The sequence below is a fragment of the Diabrotica undecimpunctata genome, chromosome 3, assembly GCF_040954645.1.
Source record: "Diabrotica undecimpunctata isolate CICGRU chromosome 3, icDiaUnde3, whole genome shotgun sequence".
Taxonomy (NCBI): Eukaryota; Metazoa; Arthropoda; class Insecta; order Coleoptera; family Chrysomelidae; genus Diabrotica; species Diabrotica undecimpunctata.
In genome coordinates, this window is record NC_092805.1 from 119,608,208 (window position 1) to 119,630,887 (window position 22,680).

General features: G+C 34.5%; 1 protein-coding gene across 3 annotated transcripts; it reads left to right on the forward strand.

The window, feature by feature from the left end:
- The first annotated feature begins 35 nt into the window (after positions 1-35).
- On the forward strand, positions 36-21,804 carry Ate1 (arginyltransferase 1). 3 transcript variants are annotated; one of them, XM_072526766.1, is made up of 7 exons: positions 36-270; positions 1,648-1,774; positions 4,500-4,807; positions 5,028-5,251; positions 6,483-6,644; positions 18,433-18,617; positions 21,258-21,804. In XM_072526766.1, the coding sequence occupies exons 1-7, from the start codon at positions 168-170 to the stop codon at positions 21,658-21,660; spliced, it is 1,512 nt and encodes a 503-aa protein (XP_072382867.1). In that variant the 5' UTR covers positions 36-167; the 3' UTR covers positions 21,661-21,804. The 3 variants fall into 3 exon arrangements, with proteins under 3 accessions (XP_072382867.1, XP_072382869.1, XP_072382868.1); XM_072526767.1 differs by lacking the exon at positions 6,483-6,644 and adding an exon at positions 10,490-10,639 and having other exon boundaries at positions 38-270; XM_072526768.1 differs by lacking the exon at positions 6,483-6,644 and having other exon boundaries at positions 37-270.
- Positions 21,805-22,680: the final 876 nt, after the last annotated feature.

The following is a 22,680-nucleotide window of genomic DNA, read 5'->3' on the forward strand; positions in this document are numbered from 1 at the left end:
TTGGATTTGTGACGTAAGTCCTTTATAACTTCCTAATCAAGACTACTGAAATGTCAAAATCATAGGTTGTAGTTGTAAAAAGGTGTATGCTGCAGTCTGTTATGGTTATGAATATTTTGATCAAATCAAAATAATAATAAACACGCTTCACAACAAAGACCACTACAATGAATGTGGATATAGACAAAAGTAGTGTGGTTCAATGGTTCGATGGTCAAGAGAAACATCGTTGTGGATATTGTAAACACAGTGATACTAGCATTACACATGGTAAATATATATATATTAGAAAACGTCTTTAATTTTTCCTATAGAATACGTTATTGGTTAATTATTGGCAGTTACTTCTCAGTTATTTCAAAACATTTTGAATTACAACAAACATACATAACAGATAATTAGTTATTCAATTTGTAAGTTCTATTCTGTTAAATATTTTTGACTTAATAGGTACTTTCTGTAAACTGTGATTTCTATTTTTGGTACATGTGTAAGTTAGTCCACATTTGGCAATAGTAATAAAAAGTAAAATAGTCATTTTAATGTGCCTTACACCTTTCTGAAGACCATGTTGCTATTGTCAGTTCAGTTTTTAGGCATTATGGGACTATTTTCTCATTCATTTAGAATAGTACTACTTAATTCTTTGTTATACAGTTCCTTGAATTGATTGATTATGTATTCATGTGATTATCTAATTTTGGGTGTCTTACTGTGTTGTACCTATTATAGTAGAAATACCTACATTATAGAAATTAATTTCTAACTTGCCTCCCAAATATATGCTAATACTTAATTGACAATTCGTATCATAATGTTCAAAAAGATAAAGCACCAAATTCTAATAGCAGGAAATATAGTAATTAACTATTATATTATTATCTATGTTAATATAATAAATCCTGATTTATATCATATTTAATATTGTTAAACTCAATAAACCATTGAGACAGATTGCTCGCCCATAAACAGCATGATGAGGCAGTGCAATATAATTCTAAGAAATAGCAACATACATATCTTCAATGTCAACACCAAAACCATTAAATCTAGCTTTCTACCTACTTCAACCACTATATCTTAGTTTGTATATCTGTTATAGATACAACAAGGTATGGATGTCTTTATCTACATGTATAAGTGTGTATCAGTATATTATTTCCATATGTGTGTATGTAAAATTCATACTTGTAATTACATTTTATTCTGCAAAATGTGTTTGTTGTGAAATAAATTAATTCATAAATATATTTATTTGAAAGTTGTCCTTCTTCAGATTATTTGTAATTTTTTTCCTATTGTGCAACCAAAAATATTTTACAAGCACCACTTTATTTATCATTTAAAATTGTTATATAAGATATAAGTAGTGGCATAGCAGATCTTTATTTCCTTTATAGTTTCTTCAGGCCATGTGTTATTGTGTTTTTGAGTCAGTTGGTGTCTATGGGATATATGGATATACTACACTAACATTCTGATATTAAAATTGTTTTTCTTGTAATGAAGAACAAAATTCTTACTATTAATATCATTAAATAAATTTAAAAGTATAATTCCCAATAACCATAATTTTCTTTAAAGAAACTAGTCAAAGTAAAAGAAACTCAATTATGTATGAATATTAAAAAAATATTGATTTTACAGGAATGTGGGCTGAAAGTCTCACTGTTGACGACTATCAAAATCTCATAGACAGAGGTTGGAGAAGATCAGGAAAGTATTGTTATAAGTCAATCATGGATCAAACTTGTTGCCCTCTATATACTATCAGGTAAATTAATGATATTGTTGTTTGTTGATATATGCTAGCTATGTTCTGAGTGTAATTTTATATTTTTTTGCAATCATGTTTATTAAACTATGTTTAAAAATAAAACAAAATTGATATTTGACAAATTCTTTATCATAGGAAACTCTTCACATTTGATGTCACTTATTCCACATTTGTCTCTTGGAATTTGCCTTTTTATTGTACTTTTTTGTATTTCTTATTAAATCATATCGCATTAACTGCAACAATCATATATATAACCACTATTATAGCGTCCATATATGTACTTTGCATTCATTTAATAGATGATAGAGTGTCCTGCGATGTTGCCACTAACTTTAGTATATATGTATGTTATGTTTTTAGCTCTGGTGGAAATTTTTATTTAAGTTATAAGTGCGTTACAATATATTACATATTATATATATTATATATATTTTAATTCCTTCTAGATTAATTTGTAAGTATTACTGAAAACAGACTACAATACTTGATAAACAATTTATAATAAAAGTTGAATTAATTATTACTGAAGCTGTTAAGTTATTAAGGCTAAGTATGTGAATTAACATTCAAGTTTCAATGGCAAATTATACCATGCAAAATTATAAAATATGTTTTCTATAAAAATATTTTAATTTTACGTAAAATGTTGTTACTTAAATGGTTACATTCTTTATTAGTTACTTAAATGTGACAATTTATAGTATACTAAAATATATTTTATTAATAAATGAAAAGTTTCAGAAACTCTCGTACTTTCATGTTAGGCACATCATCAGAGCATTGAAAAGCACATCTTCGACCTAAATTATTAAATGCAATAAAAAAAATTAATGGAAATAATATTCACTCTAGGTAGTAAAATTTTGTTAAAATTAATAACTTACTTAGAGTTATATATATATATATATATATATATATATATATATATATATATATATATATATATATATATATATATATATATATATATATATATATATATATATAATATCGGGAATGTATTTAATAATTACTAAATGTTACATTCATTTAAAAAACTACCAAAAGTATATATTTCTTTCTTAGAAGAAACTTAGTGTGCACTTGAACAATAACACAATTGTTTTTCAAATAAAAAATCAATGAAAGAGTTTTTTTGTACTTTTTATTTATTCCAAATAAATAATACATTATTTACGGATGCCCGCATTAAATAACCAAGCATAGATTAAAATATTTTCCTCTTTGTTTACATAAATCACCAAATCTAACAAGACTTTTTATTTTTTAAGAAGATTTTTGTTAAAATATAGATCTTATATTGACAATGTCCAATCAGAATTCAGCATGGTGACTATACTATTTTTTTTTTTGATTGGATCTATATAACGAGACATAAAATAAGGAGATCTGCTAGCGATTGGTCCACTTTAATATGGTGTTAGTAATAGTAAAAGAAGTAATAATTGAAAAAAGCAGATATAAAACAACAAAAAAGGATAATTTAACAATATCAAAAAGCCAAATTGATTTAAAAAGGGCTATAAGAAGAGTTATAAAGAAGACAGAAAAGTAGAACCAAGAGAAGACAATATGGTAATGTGAAATACATGTCAAGAAGATTTGGTATGCTTAAAGGTACAAAAGGAAATGAGAAGAAGGAAATGAGAAACAGGGCGAGAATTTACATATATATATATATATATATATATATATATATATATATATATATATATAGTTAAAAATAACAGAAGATGGTAAAGAGTGTCAAGAATAAAAGATATAATTGCCAAAGCAAATTGAAAATATGAACAGATGAGAAGATTAATAAAATCGAATAAAGAGACATCATCATCATCACATAGCGCTACAACCCTGGGTGGGTCTTGGCTGACTGTACAATTTTTCCAATTTGTTCGGTCTTCCATCAACCTAGGGTCAAATGGAATGTTCATTTTCCGGAGATCTGCTTGGATGTTATCTCTCCATCGTATTCTGGGACGTCCGAGTGGTCTTTTGCCTGTGGGAATCTCTTCCCATACCAGTTTTACCAGTCTATCGTTATGCAGTCTGTGCACGTGGCCTGCCCATCTTAGTCGCTGTGATTTAATTTCTTGGACAATATCGGCGTCATTGTAGAGTGCTTTTAATTCGATATTGGTTCTGATCTTATACTGGTTTGTGGTGATGTCATGGCGAGGTCCGAAAATTTTTCTAAGTATTTTTCGTTCAAAGCATCTGAGCTTTTCTTCGTTTGCTTTGGTCATGGTCCACGTTTCGCATCCGTATGTTATTACAGGTCTGACGATGGATTTATAGATTTTGATCTTTGAACTTCTTGTAAGATTTCTTGATTTTATGAGCTTATCCAGTGCGAATAGACAGCGGTTTGCAGATTGGATTCTTGGATTCAGAATAAAGAGACAGTTACCTATGAAAGCAAAGCGTGGATTTAAAAATAAATCTGAGGATTGAATTGGAACTATGAAACGATTGGGAGAGGAAAAGAACTATAAATGGAGATGTATATAGGCAGAAAAATGAAGATGACTATCAAGAAAGAATGGGAAACTGTAGTAGTGAAAAACTAAAAGTTGGTAATTAGTAAAAAAGCGCATTGTAATACTACTTTAGCCCTTGGCTCGTAAGATATGCAGAGTTTATAAATAATTAATAAACACTGTTTAACATAAACATTTATTTATATGCGTACACCAATATATTTAAATCTTTTTTTTAGATGTGATGTAGTAAATTTCAATCTAAGCAAATCGCAAAAGAAAAATATTAAAAAAGTAAACAAGTTTTTGAAGGACGGGGTAATTAATAAAGAAACTACAGAAATGATAGATTCTATTGAATCTGAAAGTCATTTACATATACCCAAAGATCACCCTGCCTTTGACTTGACTAACATCAATACAAATAATGTTGATAATGTACTGAGTGGTTACAATAACGATAGCCAAAAACCATCTACCTCAAAGAAAGAGGTAAATACAAATGAAAAATGCGAAAGATTGGAAGCGCTGGTAGATCAATCTTGTGGTAAGTTAAATTTAGATTTTTAAACATTTTGTAGTCATACATCTTATGGCAGTATGTAGTCATTTTTTAAATGTTTAATTTTCTTAACGTCTATTAAATGTTTCATTTTTTTAAGTAATAAATAAATAGGCCTACTAGGTTATAGCTGCAAAACCATGATGATTCCATACCACTGGAATTTTTACTAACTTTATAATTCTAATTATATACCATTTCGCAGATACAGAAAATACTTCTAGTCAAAAATCAATTACAAAAACGTCATGTAAAGAAGGACTTGGCGCAGATCCAAATAAACCTCCCTGTAAAAAAGCAAAGCTTTTGAGGATAGAAAGGAAAAAAGCTAAAGGGGCATGTGTTCAAAAAAATTCTACTCCTATTCAACCAAAGACCATAGAAGAGTTCTTAGAAGAAATGCCAGTTGATAATAAAAATAAATTAAGGGTGAGTATTCTGTCTTAAACCAAGCAAATCATTTATTTTTATTCTACATAGTAACCTTCAATAACACTACAATACTAAAGCCTGTTTGTTACATCAGCTCGAAATATATATTTTTACACATTTAAGATTGCAGATTCTTTTACGTTTTCACTTTTATTGTTGACATATTGCCATTAACAATGTTTACTTCTTTATAGTTAACAATTACAAGCCTTTTATCACTATTAGTTGCCTGAATTTCAGGTAAACCACTGTAAATCTCCAATACCGAAAATATTTTGTATGTGTATCCGATGACCACCGTTTTCTCGTTTTCTGGAGAAGGACAAAATGGTCACAGGGCTATACAATGCCAAATTATTGGCCCAATTTGACGTCGAATTGAGCTATGGACTGCTACCCCAATTCACTGTATTCTCCAGATTTGGCCCCTGTGCGACTTCTTTTTATTAACCAAACTTTTATTAAGAAACTTAAAAAAAATCACTCGCCGGGCAGAAATTTTCGTTGAATGAGGAGGTCATCGCTGCCATGGACGCCTACTTTGCAGAACTCAAGAAAACGTATTTTTCTAGCTATGTTGAGAAATAAATTGCAATTTTTCCAAAATTGTCATTTTTCTTTTGCAGGCCAAGTACTTATCGGCATATATATTGTATGACAAAGAATAAAATTCTTAAAAAGGATTTCCATGACTGCAAAGGATATACAAGGAATATAGCTAGTTAAATAAGTTAACTTGTAGTTACTATTATGATCCTAGACATTTACTAAAATAAACCACACAAAAATATTAGATAGATAAACAATTAATAAGATCTTATGTTTCACGTAATTTTACTCAATAATAATAATAGTATCCCGTTAAACCGCTTGTGCAGCTAGGGGTATAGTAGAGTGGTGGTGTGTTATTTCCTGGTGGTCGGCTACGATATAGAAAGAATATACCAGACCTAATGTTACTTTTCAACCCTCTATTATTACCTCTGGTTTTACTCAAACTCCCGGTTTTATTCAGATTCGGTGGACCTGGGGTCGTTGGATATTTCTCAAAATATCTCAATATATATCGAACCCGGACCTTCCGCGTGGTAGTCAAACATTTTTGATCCGTTTTTCTTTCATACTTATTTAAAAAATGTTCTAATATGTATAACACTGTATGTTTTACAAAACATCGAGGAATGGCAAATATTTGTGACATGTAAATGATTCTTAATTTTTTTCTTAGATATGCCTTATACCAACAAGTGTTCCTACTGCCACCTGGACAGAAGTGGAAAATATAGAGTTTGAATTGTATAAAAAATATCAAATGAGTATTCATAATGATCCACCTAGTAAACTATCATTGCATGGTTTTAAAAGATTTTTGGTGAAGTCTCCTTTAAAGGTAATGATTAAGGTAGATTTATTTCGTAAAAGCAGAGCAAAATATATACTACGACAAAGGAGACTTCTCTTCGGTGTGTAATTCCTTTTTGTTAAATTTCCCCAAGATTCCAAATATAAGTAAGTGCAACTTATATAAGTAACCTTTATTATTACATACCAAAAAAGCACTAGCACCAAAACTGTCAAATAGATCTTTTAAATCAAGAAATGTACTACCTTCACGACAGCTTGTAATAATACATTGTTTTTCAGGCTCATAGGTTATGGTCTGGCATTATTTTTTTCATATTTCGGCTGCAACTATGGTAGATATTATCACGACAGTGGCTGATAATTAAAAACCCCGGTTTTCCAAGTTTTAATATCAGTGTTGATCCTTAAGTTTAAACATTTATTGAAGTCTACCCATATATTGAGCCAAGTATTGGGCGGAGAGTAACATGCTCGTGAGTCAATTAAAAAACGCCTATCTAGAGTTTAGCAGCAGAATATCAGGAAAGAGGCAAAATTAGCTGCTTGGACGTGGACCAGAGAAAATCCACACAAAATCAAAGCGGCGCAACTGGTAAAACCCGAGGATAAAGAGAGATTTCGAGAGTACACCATAGCCCCTCCCCCTAAAATAAATAGTCGCTAAAAACCTAGGAACTCAACGAACAGACTAAGCCATATGGCGATATCACAAAAGTATTCAAGATAGTGATGATGAAAATCAGTATACTGATCATCAACAAACTGGAGCAAGCGAAGGATGGGACTCCAATCGATAGTCAGACTTAACTTCTACAGTTTCATAAAATAACGTTTGCATGCAGATGAATCTCCAACATAGTAACAATGTAGCTTTGATACAAGAGCCCTGTCTTTACCGTGGCCAAATAAGAGGTCTGTCGAACGAGGTTATATTCCAGGGCCATTTTTTTCTAATTTTTGCTATTGGCAAAGCTAATTGACCTAATTTGAGACCTAAGTTGCAGACTTTCTAACAACCACATCTGTCATGGCTCGCAGGTAACAAACACTTTTTTGAAACTACCGAGTGAATCCAAAAACGTATGGTACCCATCCACTAGAGCTGTACAAACGGTATAAGGTTCCAGAATTCTGGAAACGGTATCGTTATGAATGAATGAAAGATGTGCAATAAACCAATTGGCTGCAGTACGACTAGTTAATAAAACGGCTTCCGAAAAAATGTCTGTTCATGAATCAGTAATTTATCATCCTAAACCAATATTCGATATTTCGATTATGTTTATGTTGGTGCGAAAATAATTGTCTGTATAACCCATTCTCTGCTTACAACACCACGTGCATTCACACTTAATACGTACTGTATACTGGTTAAGTAAATTAAAACAGAGTGCGCACCTGGTGACAGACCATCGCGTCGACTAAGGGCTCCATGCGCGGTGAAAGCGTTAATACTAATATTCCCTCTATACGACACGTACAGACCCATACATACTTACAACGTAGGGATAGATGTTTTGCAGTAAATCATTTATAGTTAAAAGACTTCTTGACATTTTATTCCAACATATTAGACACTTCGTTTCTCCATCTCATTTGATTTTTTGATTGTTTGATTATTCACGTGTCATAAACAATTGATTTGTAATTATTTAAATTTGTAATTATTTAAAGTTCTAGCTCTAGAGTTAGGTATAACTCTACGAGTTATATAGTCCTCGAATTTAAGATAATAGAACTCGTACAATCACTCCATCTTTTGCGCGGTCGTCCGATACTTCTTCTGCCGATTGGTGACTTATCTCTTGTTATTTTGACGCTCCGTTCGGCTCGCGGAGATAAGAATACGGCCGAGGCGAGAAGGCCCTGCCTGTCGTAAGAGGCGACTTATGGGTAGGAATCGAGAGGTGGAGAGCCGTCGCTTGAGGTGTAGGGTTTGTAGAAACGCACACGGACGTTTAGGCGTCACGGTCACCGGTCTACACTCCTAGTATCCGAGATGAGACTCTCGGGGACCACTTTACTCTCATTCCAAGAGAACCAATCGAGGTTGAACGAGCTGGGCCCGTACACACCTCTTTTGGCCTTGTGCCAATCGTGGTGTTGGTGTCCCGGCACGTACCCGCCAGGAGATTTAAGAGTGGTAGAGGAGAGATCCTCTACCACTTGAGAGAGGGGATAACGGGTAGGTGAGGTAATCGCAACACAGGTACTACGGGGAAGGTGAAGCCCCACGAAACGTGCCTGGCATACGTGGCGTGGCACCTTCATTTTGGTGTCGGACTCGTAGGGGCAGTGGAGGCGCTAACGGTCGTATAGCTGAAAGGCCAGGTAGACCAGGGTCCTGCCAAATTTTATTTGGAGGGCACAAAGCATTGCAATGCTATTTTGACGACACGGGTCTCATAAAATTCTGCTTTTGTGGTGAGTCCATTCTTTTTTTCTATTTTGTGTCCATTCATTTATACGCTGTACGTTACATTTTCTTTTAATGTCTTCACTTCTCTTTCGATCTCTCAGCGTATTTGCTGTAGTTCTTTTCAGTACTCTCATCTCTGCCGTTTCCAGTAGCCTTTGCGTTGTGGCTGTGTCGGGTCTTGTTTCATATGTCATTATTGGTCTTTCACTGGCTTTATAAATTCTTGATTTTATCTCAGTGTTAATGTGTCTATTTCGTCATATGGTGTTATTAAGGCATCCTGCCAGTCTATTTGCTTTTTGCACTTGATCTCTCACTTCTTTGTCCAGGTCTCCATAGCTAGACAGTGTAATTCCCAGGTATTTTATTTCCATTACTTGTTCAATACTGATGCCATCAATTTCTATTCATTACATACATCTGGTTGGTTCTTTGCTGACTACTATTGTTTTAGTTTTCTGAGATGAGATTATTATATTAAGTTATTTTGTTCTTATGTTAAATCCGTGGACCAATCTTTGCAGACTATCTTCATCTTGTGCTATCAATATTGCGTCGTCTGCGTAACAGAGTATTTTGATTTCTTTGTTTCCCATTCGGTATCCTCTTCCTTTGTTAACGCTTCTGATGATTTCATCCATGATCAAATTGAAGAGCATGGGGCTCAATGAATCCCCTTGTCTTATTCCGCTGCCTATTTCTGTAGGTTCTCTAAGCCTATTTCTATAGGAAGTCTATTCTGACTTCCATTTTGTTGTTTTGGTAGATGTTTTCGATAGTTTTTATAATATTTAGGGGAGTTTTATAATTTTATTAATTAATGTTGTTAATTGTTCTGTCATTGCTGCTCCACAATATTTCAGTAATTCGTTTGGTATCCCGTCTTTACCTGCTGCTTTTCTGTTCTTCCGGTTTTCAATTATTTTCGGGACTTCCTGTACATTTATGTATATTTATATATATTTCCTGTATATTTATATAAATATCTATAAATAAAATAAATCTGTACTACGTCGATTAAAAACAGCAATTACCGGAAATAGAAGGCCGACTTTCGGTATTTTGGAAATAAGCAAAAAATAAAAATTTGTTGTCTGAGATAAAAGAACTGCAATCTACTAAGTTTTAAAATAATCCAATGACGAGTATGATATATTATATACTTTTCCTATTTAACTTGTTCTCGGAATCCTATCTTTTCAGTCTTCCGATATAATGAAAATTAATTAAAAATGACAACCACACACAAATGATTTATTCTTCTTAAATATATTCTATACCAATATCTTTATATTGCAATAAACCAGCACTGTATCTTGCCATCCAAAAGGCTGTGGGAATTATTAATAAACTTTTCAAAAACTTTAAACATTATGGGTTTCAGTATTTAATTGATAAAAAATTATCCTAAATTAAAAGCTCTTTACTTAAAAAAATAAAAATTATTATAGATTACTGTGGAGCGGATGTCATCGATCAATGATACATTTGATTTGAGTGCCGAATTGTACAGAAAATATCAAATTAAAATTCACCAAGACACGCCTGAGGAATGCGACGAAGAGCAGTTTTTTCATTTCCTGGTCGATTCACCTCTACAGGTAGATGTTATTTTGCTCTGCTTTTAATACAACTCTAATACTTTACTAATTATTTTATGGTATTGGGTTTTAATACAGTCATTGTAAACCATTTATATTATGCTCTTAAAGTTCTTGTAACTTGTTATAAGTAATTTTTTGGAACAAATTAATTTTTCTAAATTGTTTAGTAATTTAATGTGCTGTCTAGAAATTCTAGAAAATAATTTTTCTAGAATTTTATGTTGTAATTGACAGTCACTAAAAGTGACTAAGACTATCACAAAGCCTAATCGCTATGTGATAACAATATAATAACTGTTAATTTTTATATTTTGTAAGTTTTATATAAACTGGTAGATATAGAGGAATTGCTGCTAAGCAGTTTCATGACTCAAACGGCATGACTCTGGCAGCTGATAGTGTGGACTTTCTAGTCACTAAAACATCCATTTGTTGTAAAGGGTCTGGTGCAAAATTTCTTCATCGTATATACTATATCCTCTAAGATTTCGATTAGTTCCTTCGTCCCTCTTCAATTTCTCTTTCATCATCCTTAAAATCACACCATTTACGGGGCTCCAATCTTTCAACATCTCCACTGTCCTATTCTCACCTATTGCCACACTCCCGTCTTTCTCTCATTCAGTCCTTGTATACAAACACTATATGTTCCGCAGTATCTTCATACACTACTTTGGCAATGTACTCACACGTCACTCTACTACTTACCAATCCGTTTCACGTAGGGGCCGAAATCCGTTTCAGTCCCGTGAACTCCTGACTCAGATGGTTGTTCATCTCACTGTGTTCAGGGTAATCCCAAGATCCACGTCTTGGGATTAGTGAAAAGACATAGGGTTCAATGGGCTCTTCTCTTCCATCCATCTCCTTAGCCATTTATCAATCACTATCTCATATTTTCGTCCCCTGCTGTTTCCTTTTGCCTCCAATTATTAGTTTTTTCTTCATTCATCTGTTCTATTTGTGACACACCCACTACAAACATCCATACCTGCGTTCAATACAAGAGTATGTAGGCTCTGAAACTGTTTTCTTGTGCCATATCTTAGTTAAATATTATGTTTATATGGGATTAAGCCACAATTGGTTGTAAAGTTTCGACTTTCACTCCGGAAATCGTTTTTAAAACATTTTAAAAAATTAAAATAAGTAGGTTATATAATGCAGAAGAATAACTCCAGAATATATGTGAAACACAGTCAGAGAAGAACATCTAATAGAAAAGAAAGATAATAGGAAAAGTTGGATGAAGGACAGTATATTGCAACTCATGAAAAAAGAAGAAAATCAAATAACAACAAAAGAATGTTGAACAAATTCCCCTTTGTTGGCTCAATGAAGATGTTCGTTCAGTCATAATGGAAACACCAAATAAAAGTAGCAGAGTTTATTGTTGAGACGTACACTATGGGTGTTGATCCGGGATTACTTTGAGTAGAGTTGAAGTTGATCGTTGAAGAAAGTGGAAAGGTGAAAAAAATGTGGAAAGTGGGATGTCAGCTTGGGAAGTAGACGGTACATTGTTGTGCCGATTACTAACTAATACAGGTACTTCCTGTTCGTTAGTCTGAGTTTGTGGATTCCTTGAACGACATAGTCGTGCAACAGGAGGGTAATTCCATAACGTGAGTATCCCAATTATTACCATTATAGTAATGATCCCGGTGGCCACAAAATAATGCCAATTAGATTCGTGAATCGATCGCCACTGCGTATGCGTCATGTCTTGTTCCAGACTCTCCTCCTCAAGTAACACATGACGTAGCTCTCCTCCTGGTATGTCAAGGTAGGTGTTTAGAGGCGTGTTAAACTTGCGGGGTGTCCTCGCCACCAGTTGGGCCACGGGAGTGATTGGCGACTTCAGGTAACTCGTCACTGCTCTGTCCACCCCACTGCTAGTGGGGAGTAATGTAATATTTTTCGTTTGGGCGATACATTTGGGTGAAAGCTTCAGGAATGTGACTCGTTCCAGTACTCTTTCGCTCCGATTTCCATCGCAAATAATGGATATGTGTATCGTGACTGGCGTGATAACTAGCCAGAGGTTGGGAGTACCCATCTTACTCCATTGAGCTGTCTGTATTGTCCTGGCTACCACTGGACATGTGCTATTCTTAGATCGCTCATAAATTTCTTCAAGTATGCAGTTTGGTTGGGTATCCATGTTTCTTATAGCCGTTGGTGAGCACGCTATCTGCGCCTTTGTCAACAGTAAGCACCTTTCTCTATCTTCCGCGGTCAATTCGAAGTAGTGCAGTGTGTTATAATCTACGACCAGTAGATTCCTTGGGGCGACAAATGTGCGCAACACCGACCCCTCAACGTTAAGTGGTATGGCCGTGACTTTGAGCATGCTGTACTTATTTTTCCCTGTCACTATGAAGTAGCCGATGACTGTTATATATCTGTCGTCATGACTGACTTCTGTTTCTATAATGGGTTGTCGTCGTATTTCGACCCCTTGAGGCAGTATCTGCCCTGCTTTCCCTATTAATTTGGTTATTTCACCCGGTTTCACTATATCAATGAAGTGTCCGTGGTTATAGTGAAGGTTTAATATTCCCTCGTAAAATTGAGTATATTCGTTTATGAAGTCCATAAGTTGTAATGCTATCGTTTGTATTCGTAACGTGCTATATTCGGTTTCTAGTTTTTGTGCTTTGTCTTCTACTTCGTTAAGTCCTTTAGATATTTCTTGTAGACCTGTGATTAGTGCTTTGTTAAACTTGTTCATTTGCTCGTTTATCCTGTTCTCTGCGTGATTGATTGATGTTATTGTTTCTAACATTATCTTCGCCTGGTGCTGTGATCTCTTTATTAGCTCCTTTTGGTTATTATCTAATGCTTCAATGTTACTGTAGGCTTCGTCATTGACTCCAAATACTGAGGTTAATATTGTTCCTAATATTCCTCTTCTTTCCCTTCCTTTTATTTCTACTTTCAACCCCTCGCTTACTGACTCCGCCTTTCTTTGTCCTTCCTCTAACTTCCCTATTATATCCTTACAATTCACGATTTTTATCTCATGGCACAGTTCTCGTACGCCTTGTATCATATTTCCTATTAGTTGGTGCTCTGTTCGAATTCTTCGTTTTTCGAGTAACACCTTTATTCGAAATGTTCCCCGGTCTATGACGACCTCTCCAAGGTCTTCTGTGAAAAATCCTGGTACCGGATTATATATTTTATACGGTTCTGCCTTTATGGGTTTTAACATCGTTAAAAACATTATAGCTACTAGTATTTTCTTCCATCTTAGTGCTGCTGCCTTCTTCGGCTTTTCCTGTTTCTCTTCTTCCAGTCGTATTAGCTTATGTATGGGTCTTTTAGTCAGTTTCTCGTTTGCCTTTCTCACTGTTACTACTCTGGTTAATCCCTCCGCTCCAGGATGTGTTTCTGTTACCCTCGCTAATGGCCATCTGCCTGGAGGTGTATCCTCTTCTTTAATTATAACTATTTCTTCTTCTTTTATGTTAGGGTGCGCCTTATGCCATCTATTTCTCTGTTGTAATTGGTGCAGGTACTCCTGTTTCCAAATTTTCCAGAAGTCTCTTTTTATTTTCTCCAATAATCTCCACCTCGTCGGCATCTTCAAATAAGTCGTAAGCTCTTCTTCCCGATTTGGTGATATAATTTCTCTCCCTATAAGGAAGTGAGCTGGTGTCAGGGCTATTTTCCCTTCAGGGTCTTCTGATGACCCACATAATGGTCTCGAGTTCATACATGCTTCTATTTGTGCCAGCACCGTAATCAATTCTTCATATGTTAGAACTGTTTCCCCGATGATTCTTTTCAAGTGATATTTCATTATTCGCACTGCGCTCTCCCATAATCCTCCGAAATGTCATGCATATGCAGGTATGACATGCCACTGGGTACCTAGTGCCAGTAATCCTTGTTTTATCTTGTCATCTATTTTTTGATTTTCTTTTTTCAACAAATTTGCTGTTCCTACGAATGTGGTTCCGTTATCGCTGTATACGTTGTTGCACTGTCCTCTGCGTGCCGTAAATCTCTTGAACGCGTCGATGAATGCATCCGTAGACATATCACTTACTACCTCAAGGTGTACTGCCTTCGTTGACAGACACACAAATACTGAGATGTAGCCCTTATAGCTCCTCTGTCCTCTGCCTCTCGTGGTACTTATTTTTATTGGCCCGGCATAATCTATCCCTGTGTTAGTAAGGGGATGACTCGGGTTCACTCTGTCTTTCGGTAGATCTCCCATTAATTGTTGTGCTGCTTGGCTTTTATACCTCCTGCACCTTAAACATTTTGCTAGATGATCTTTTACGGTTCTTCTGCCGTTGATTATCCAGTATTTCCTTTTTATGTACTGTAGTGTTTGTTGTAATCCGCTATGTAGATTTCTTGCGTGACTATCTGTTATAAGTAACTTTGTTAATGCACTATCCTTTGGCAAAATTATCGGATGTTTTTCTCCGTACTTTAGATTCGTGTGTCTCAGTCTTCCGGTGACTCTTAGAATTCCTTGTCTATCCAGGAATGGTACCAATGACGCTAATTTATTTTTCTTGTCTAATTGCTGTTTCTTCTCCAGCTTATTTATTTCTTGTTTGAAGTAGGCGTGCTGTGTGTGCTTTATCACCTTTAATAGCGTTTCCTCTAATTCTTGGACTGTAAGCTGACTTTGTCCATTGTCCTTCTTTTTTCTGCATTTGTCTGCAAATCTCCTACAGTATGAAAGTACTCTTCTCATTCTTTCTAAATTTGAGAATCTCTCGCATATGTCCTCCTTTATCGTTGTCGTGTGCACCGTTATTTTCATTTTGACTTGAAGGCTTGAAAGCTTCCTCCGGCTCGAAGGACCATGAACAAATTCCCCTTCGTTGGCTCAATGAAGATGTTCGTTCAGTTGTAATGGAAACACCAAATAAAAGTAGCAGAGTTTATTGTTGAGACGTACACTATGGGTGTTGACCCGGGATTACTTTGAGTAGAGACTGATGAAGTTGATCGTTGAAGACTATCAACTTTGTTGAGTGAATATTGATTCAATGCTTCTCTAGGCAAGAGATCTTAGTTTTATATAAGTTTTAATTGGGTCAATATACTCGCGGACCTCGCGTGATATGTGTATTTAATTTATGTAAATTGTTTAACTTTGTCAGCACTTTTGACTGATGTCCAAATTATATTATTGATAATTGACCAAATGTGTATGTAACCTAATTAACTACGTGTGTGTATCTAATAACAAATAAATTCATTCGGTCTACTGGGTGATAAAATTATACTGTCCAATTTCGGATATGAATTCTGAAGATTTGATATTGGACAATGTACAACAATATTCAGAGAAAAATAAGAACCGAAATACGAAAGGCCAAAGAAAATGTTTGTCTTTTAGCTTTGCATATAGCCGCTTAGAGGGCGCCACCAATAAAACCTTAGTCACAAATGTAACCTCAATCTTTTGTTGACATAAATCGAGAGTTTCATAGCGATACAAGTTGTGTATATACAGTGAATTTTTGAAATTAGCAAGTCGGTCGAAAAATGGCAGTTATTGCGAATTTCAACGTGGTAGCTCCAGTCTCAGCGACGAATCCAGGCCAGGTCTACCCAAAACAGCAGTTACTCAGCAAAACATTGATGCGGTTCGTCAGATAATTAAGGATGACAGCCGTGTAACATGATGAGGAAAAACCAACAAAACTGATCAGTACTCGAAGTGTGCTAAAGAAAATGGTCGCAACTTTTGTATCAAAATCGGGTCATGTGGCAATAATTGTTTTAGAAGATCGAAGAACGGTTATCCGTTTGTTTACCAGAATTTATCGCGAAACTCCGACAAAGCAACACACAACGGCGAATTATCCTACATATCAGGTCAGTGCAAGTGCGCACACTGCTAAAAAGACAATAGAGCTTTTGGAGCTTCAAAACATCAAATTGTTAAACCATCCACCGTATAGTCCCTACCTAAGTTCCAACGACTTCCTCACGTTCCCGAAGATCAAGAATTAAATGCGTGGGCACCGATTCCAGTCGCCAGAAGAAGCCATCGAATCATTTAAAGCAGCGATTTTGCAGGTATCACCTGAAGACTGGAATAACTGTTTTACCAGTTGGTTTGACCGTATGCAAAAATGTATCGATCTTAGTGAAACATATTTTGAAAAGCAGTAAAGTACTTTATGTCCGTATATTTTTTGTCTTTATGGCTATATCAAAACTAAAAAGACAACCCTCGTACTCACCTGTCACATAATAAATGATTACTCTATCAAACGCCTTCTTTAAATCGATCACGCAAATATAATATGGTTTGTTGTATTCCAGCAACTTTTTTTATCTGCCTCACTATGAGTACTGTATCCATGCTCGACCTTCCGGTCCGAACCCACTGCTGTTCTCCTTGTATAGTTATTCGTTCATTTATTCTTGTTGTTAATTTGAATGTTGTATTTAAAACATTTATTGCTCGATAATTATTAGAGTTTTTCTTATCTCCTTTCTTGAAGAACATCAGCATGATCGCTCTTCTCCATTTGTCTGGTATTCTGTTAGTGGTTATTATTTTTTGTATGACAATTTGAAGTTGTACAAGGTAATCACCAAGTACTTTAAGAACTTTTTTGATATTTGATCTTTTCCTGTCGATTTCCTATTTGTTAATTTATTGATTCCTTTTCCTTCCTCTTTTTGACTTTTTCGGTCTTTTCGTCAGTTATTATATTAGGCGTTTCTAGTACGGATCCTTCATTTTTTTTTTTAAACATTTCTTTATCGAAAGTCACCCTTGTATCCTCTTTTAAGTGTGTTGTTTCCATCTGGTCTTTCTTTGTTGTCTTAGCGCCATACTTGTTTCTGTTTTTCGTAGAAATCCATCTCTAGTCCTTTTGTGAATCTTTCCCAGTAGTCTCTTTTTGTTTTCGTTACTAATCGATGAGTTTTAGTTCTTATTGCCTTATATTCTTGGTATGGTTCATACGTTTTTTCTAATTACATTTTTCACAATACCCTGTTGCTTGTTTATTTATCTAGACTAAAAAGAAAGACTAGACTTTTTTTTGTCAGTATTTTGTAATGGTACAGAGTTTTTGTGATTTGCATCTGCGGCAGACTTTATCAAAGGCGATGCGGCAATGATCATAAACTTCTTAGCCTCACTGATGATGTTCCTCGAATATCTTCGCCATTTATATCCTGTGTATGCTCCCAGACGCTCTTTAGGTTGGTCTGATTCGGTATTGGAATTATCGGTCTTTAAGATTAAAGTATATGGATGTTAATGTCATCACTGGATAGTAGAGGGATGTCCACTAAGTACCTGTGTTTTGTCGAATAATTTTTTGTACAAGGAGGCCACTAAATTTCCCCTCCCCCCCTCTCTCTCTCTCTCTCTTCAAAGAAAACCTCTTTAGAGACGGGCCGAGAATTTTAATACCAATTTGGACTAACAGAGTCCAGGAAGCGTACGAAGGATATGAATTATGCATATATTAAAGGAATATCATTAGTGAACGACAGAAAGTTCTAAGCATCGTCGCAAAGCCCATAATCTCTACCACAAATAGAGACGAAATGTTAAGAACAAATAATTCTAGTCACCTCACAATAATCTACTATGGTCTTGACTAGATCTATTATACCTGCATTGTGATAGCTTTTTCATTTTCACTATACATTTAAAATACTTTTAATACTTTAAAAATTGTATTATCAGCATTTATATATTACAATTGATACAACGGTGTAAGCAATAATTACATGTTATACATTTTGATTAATACAAATTTATTGACCATACATTGTTTTAGCCTAAAAGCTTCCCGAATAATGAAGAAGGTCCAGGATATGGATCATTTCACCAACAGTATTGGTTGAATGAAAAATTAATTGCAGTTGGAGTTATAGACATATTACCTAAAGGAGTTAGTTCCGTTTATTTTTTCTACGATCCTGATTACGCTAGTTTAACGTTGGGAACATATGGCTCTCTAAGGTAAATAAAAATAACGTGTTAACTTATAGTAAAATGTCGAGTTTTCGTTTAATCATCATATAATTTTTGATTTTAATTATTTAGCAATAAACAGCAACAACATTATATTAATCAGAGTAAACAACGAGACTACTAAAATCATACCAATACCAACAGCCGCAGCACATTCTTATTTAATTTAATTATGGTTAAGGTACTAGAAGACGCCACAATACAGGTTTGTCATGCAGATGACGCAACAATAATTGCTGAAACAGAAAACGACCTGCAAAGGCCAGTTTATCGGTTCTATCAGATTGAACTTCTATCAGAAAAAACCAAAAGCATGACATATTATGTCAAAGATCCTTGGCGATGTAAAATGGAAATTGATGATCAAAGAACGGAACGAGAATGGTCTGAGGGTCAGCAACAACCCCTAGTGGGAGTCTTACGTTGCCGTGCAGGTTATCTGAGAAATACTCAAGCATCAGAACATATTTTTAAATAAAATGTAAGAAATATTAAATTTTGTACCATCTAAAGGGTTTTTACCCAGGTAATTAGTGGCTTGAGTCATGTGCACCTAGTAACAAAACACTGCTATTCAAATTTTCATCTGGAAAATCTAAAGTCATAAACTTCTCTAGAAGACATCACACTCAGCCTCCTCTACTTCACCTCAATATTCGATAAAAAACTTACATGGAGAGATCAGATACAGAATAAAAAAAAACAAACTGCCTAAATAGAATCAATATCTTAAAAACTCTAGCTCACCTTAAAAGTCTGAATACAATTCACAACACTTCTTTATGCATTAGCCGCGGCGCCTTTAAGTCAAGCCCTTCTGAAAGTCTTTATATCGAGTCTTCAGAACTTCCACTTTTTATAAGACGACAACGTTTACTACTGCCTTACTTCTCTAGAATTTCTGCTAATCCAGAAAATCCAGTAATTAAACTCATTAAATACTCCTCACCCTGCCCCAGATAATAGTCACCCTCGAGCATATTCTCTCTCACAAATTTTAAAAACTTTGCTAGACCTAAAACTCACAACTCATTTTACTACGTCCAGAATTCCCCCGTGGACCAAAAAGCTACCTACTGTCCTTACCAGCTTGAACCGATACAAAAAAGAAGAAACGCCCAGAACTCTCTTGGTACAAGCATTTGAGGAAATTGAGGAATACAGACACAGCGTTATGACAAAATTCTCTACACAGATGCCTCCAAAGAAGAACAGGTCGTCGGTTGTGCCGTCAGTACCTCAAATACAATAGTAGCATCATATCGGTTTTCTCCCAGATGCAGTATACACACAGCTGAACTGTACAGAATACTCAAGGCATTAGACTCGCCTATTGCTAATGAGAAGTCATTAGCAATGTGCACCGATTCTCTCTCCGCAATTGACTTAATCAGAAATATATATTCCATACATCCCATTGTACAGTGCATCTACAGTATCTGCCAACAGCAGTCAAACAATGGTGTTATAGTAACTACACTGGATACCATCAAATGTTGGTATCAATGGAAATTAGAACGCTGATCATGCAGCAAAACTGGTCTGCTCCTTAGAAAATATGGAAACCATACAACTTCACCAAGACCTAAAGGCCAGTATCAAGAACAACGTACTAAGCACTTGTCAAACACACTGGAACGTGCAAAATACAAAACTACGTACAATTCAACCAACTGTTACCTTTATCACCATGCCTCAAATCAGCAGAAAAGATAATACTATTATCAGAAGGCTCCGAATATTTCACACTCGTCTTACTCATGGATATCTGATGTCTTCTGAAAACCATCCTCGCTGTGAACATTGTAATGAGGCCTTAACAGTTCAGCACATATTACTAGAATGTGTCCACTACAAGCCTCAAAGAGACTACAACTTTCAAAATAAGTGATCTACTCGGTTCTACAAACATGTACAGTGCCATAATTCGTTTCCTATAAGACTGTCACCTTTACTACTTAGTGTTATTCTATTAAGATGTTGTTAATCTATCCTAACTTGTATATAAACAGATTGTAGATGTATGTAAACATACACATATTGTAATAAACTTTGTACCAGTGTCAATGGCCCATAGTTACCGAGACACTTCAATTAAAAAAAAAAAAAATAAATTACATATACTAGTGGATAAAAAAGGTTAGAAAATACGAGAAAATTCCAGAACATGAAATAAGATTTAGTGACCAAGAACATTTTAAAAGTTAATTTTGTTGTTGTATGCTATTCTTTAATTAGCCACATTAAAAAAAAGATCTGAGGGACATAAAACTATTAACAATAAATTCAAAACAATTTTTCATGATAGTGATGTTAGTGACTATTAAAAAGAGGCATGAAAATATTACGAACAAGTTTTAAACTCAGCAGAAGTGAAAAATGAAGTATTACAATTAAAGACACAAAGAAAATATTATTTCGCCTTTACCTGATATATATTTAAAAACATTTCATGTGAAGAAATTCTTTTTCTGCAACCTACTGCTGTGTATACTTAAATCTTGTTATTGAAATGTCGACGTTTTGATGCATTTTTTTTAATATTGGTCGACTTCATCAATACTTAGTAATGCTTGCCAAAATTTTTTTTTCATTTGCTTTAAAAATTCATTTTATTGAAATTTTCAGAGAAGTAGAATTAACCCGCAAAATTCAGAAAAGTCTACCCGAATTTTCCTACTATTACATGGGTTTTTACATTCATTCTTGTCCGAAGATGAGATATAAAGGAAAATTGACGCCATCTTATTTAGTCTGCCCCGAAACCTACACTTGGATACCTATAGAGAAATGTTTAAATTTATTAGAAGCTAACAAATATTCTAGGTTAAATGAAGACATTGATGCATTAGATTCTAATATCCCCAGTGAGGAGGATATTTTACAGATTAAAATCATTTATAAGAGAAGTTTGCTATATTTTAGCGATTTTAAAAATTTCGTGGAGGACCCAGACAGGTTTAGAAAAATTGGTGATTTGATTGGAAAAAAATGTTGTAATACATTAATATTTTATGAAAATTCTTGGTAATGTTTTCCAATATCTACAAAAATCTTCCGTTGCCTTTCCAAAAATGTAGAAGACTTTAAGAAAAAAGTGTTGCACTGCTCACCAGATTGTTTAATTTTTATAGAATACAATAACCGTCAATAAACAAAGCTTATTTAAAGTGAAGTGAGTGTTTTATTTCAATTCTTCCCATCCATTTTGTGTGTACCATCCGAATTTTCACTGTTAAGCGGCCCCTAGACCGTCAATATTATTGTCAATGTATTCTACAATAATTTATATTGTACAATATATTGATCTCCTGTAGATCACATTGAAACGAATACAAGTTTCCAGTTTTCCTAGCATTTGTAGACTACGAAAAAGCTTTCGATGCCATAGAACACACGGCCGTAATAAACGCAATGCAAAATTGTAGAATAGACAGCAGATATATTAACTTAATAAAAGAAACTACAGACTAGAAAAGAAACTAAAGAAACTAAAATAAAATACAGACGGAACTCATAGAAGCTACAAAAGCTCTGTATAAAGAAAATAAAGTGTCCATTAAAATGGGAACAAGAATCATAGGAGACTTCACCACAACAAAAGGGCTCCTGCAGGGTTGTTCCACATCTCCAACCCTATTCAAAATATACTTAGAGAAAGCCTTGAGTACATGGAAAAGAAAATGCGAAGGCATGGGAGTACCGGTACGGAACGAATACCTATATAGATTAAGTTTTGCAGACGATCAAGTAGTGATTGCACAAGACCAAGACGACCTCAGCTACATGATGAAAAAACTACAAGAAGAATATACCAAGGCTGGCCTAGATATTAACCTCCCGAAAACAGAGTACCTATCTACAAGTGAAGAAGACATAGAAGATCTACAGATTGATGACAACGTAACAATCAAAGGAAAGGATAAATTCAAATACCTGGGGTTTATAATCACGAAAAAGGCAACAACAGAGGAAGAAATTACACAAAGATTAGGACAAACAAGAACAGCAATCCGACAACTTAACTCAGTATGGTGGGATAGACACCTAA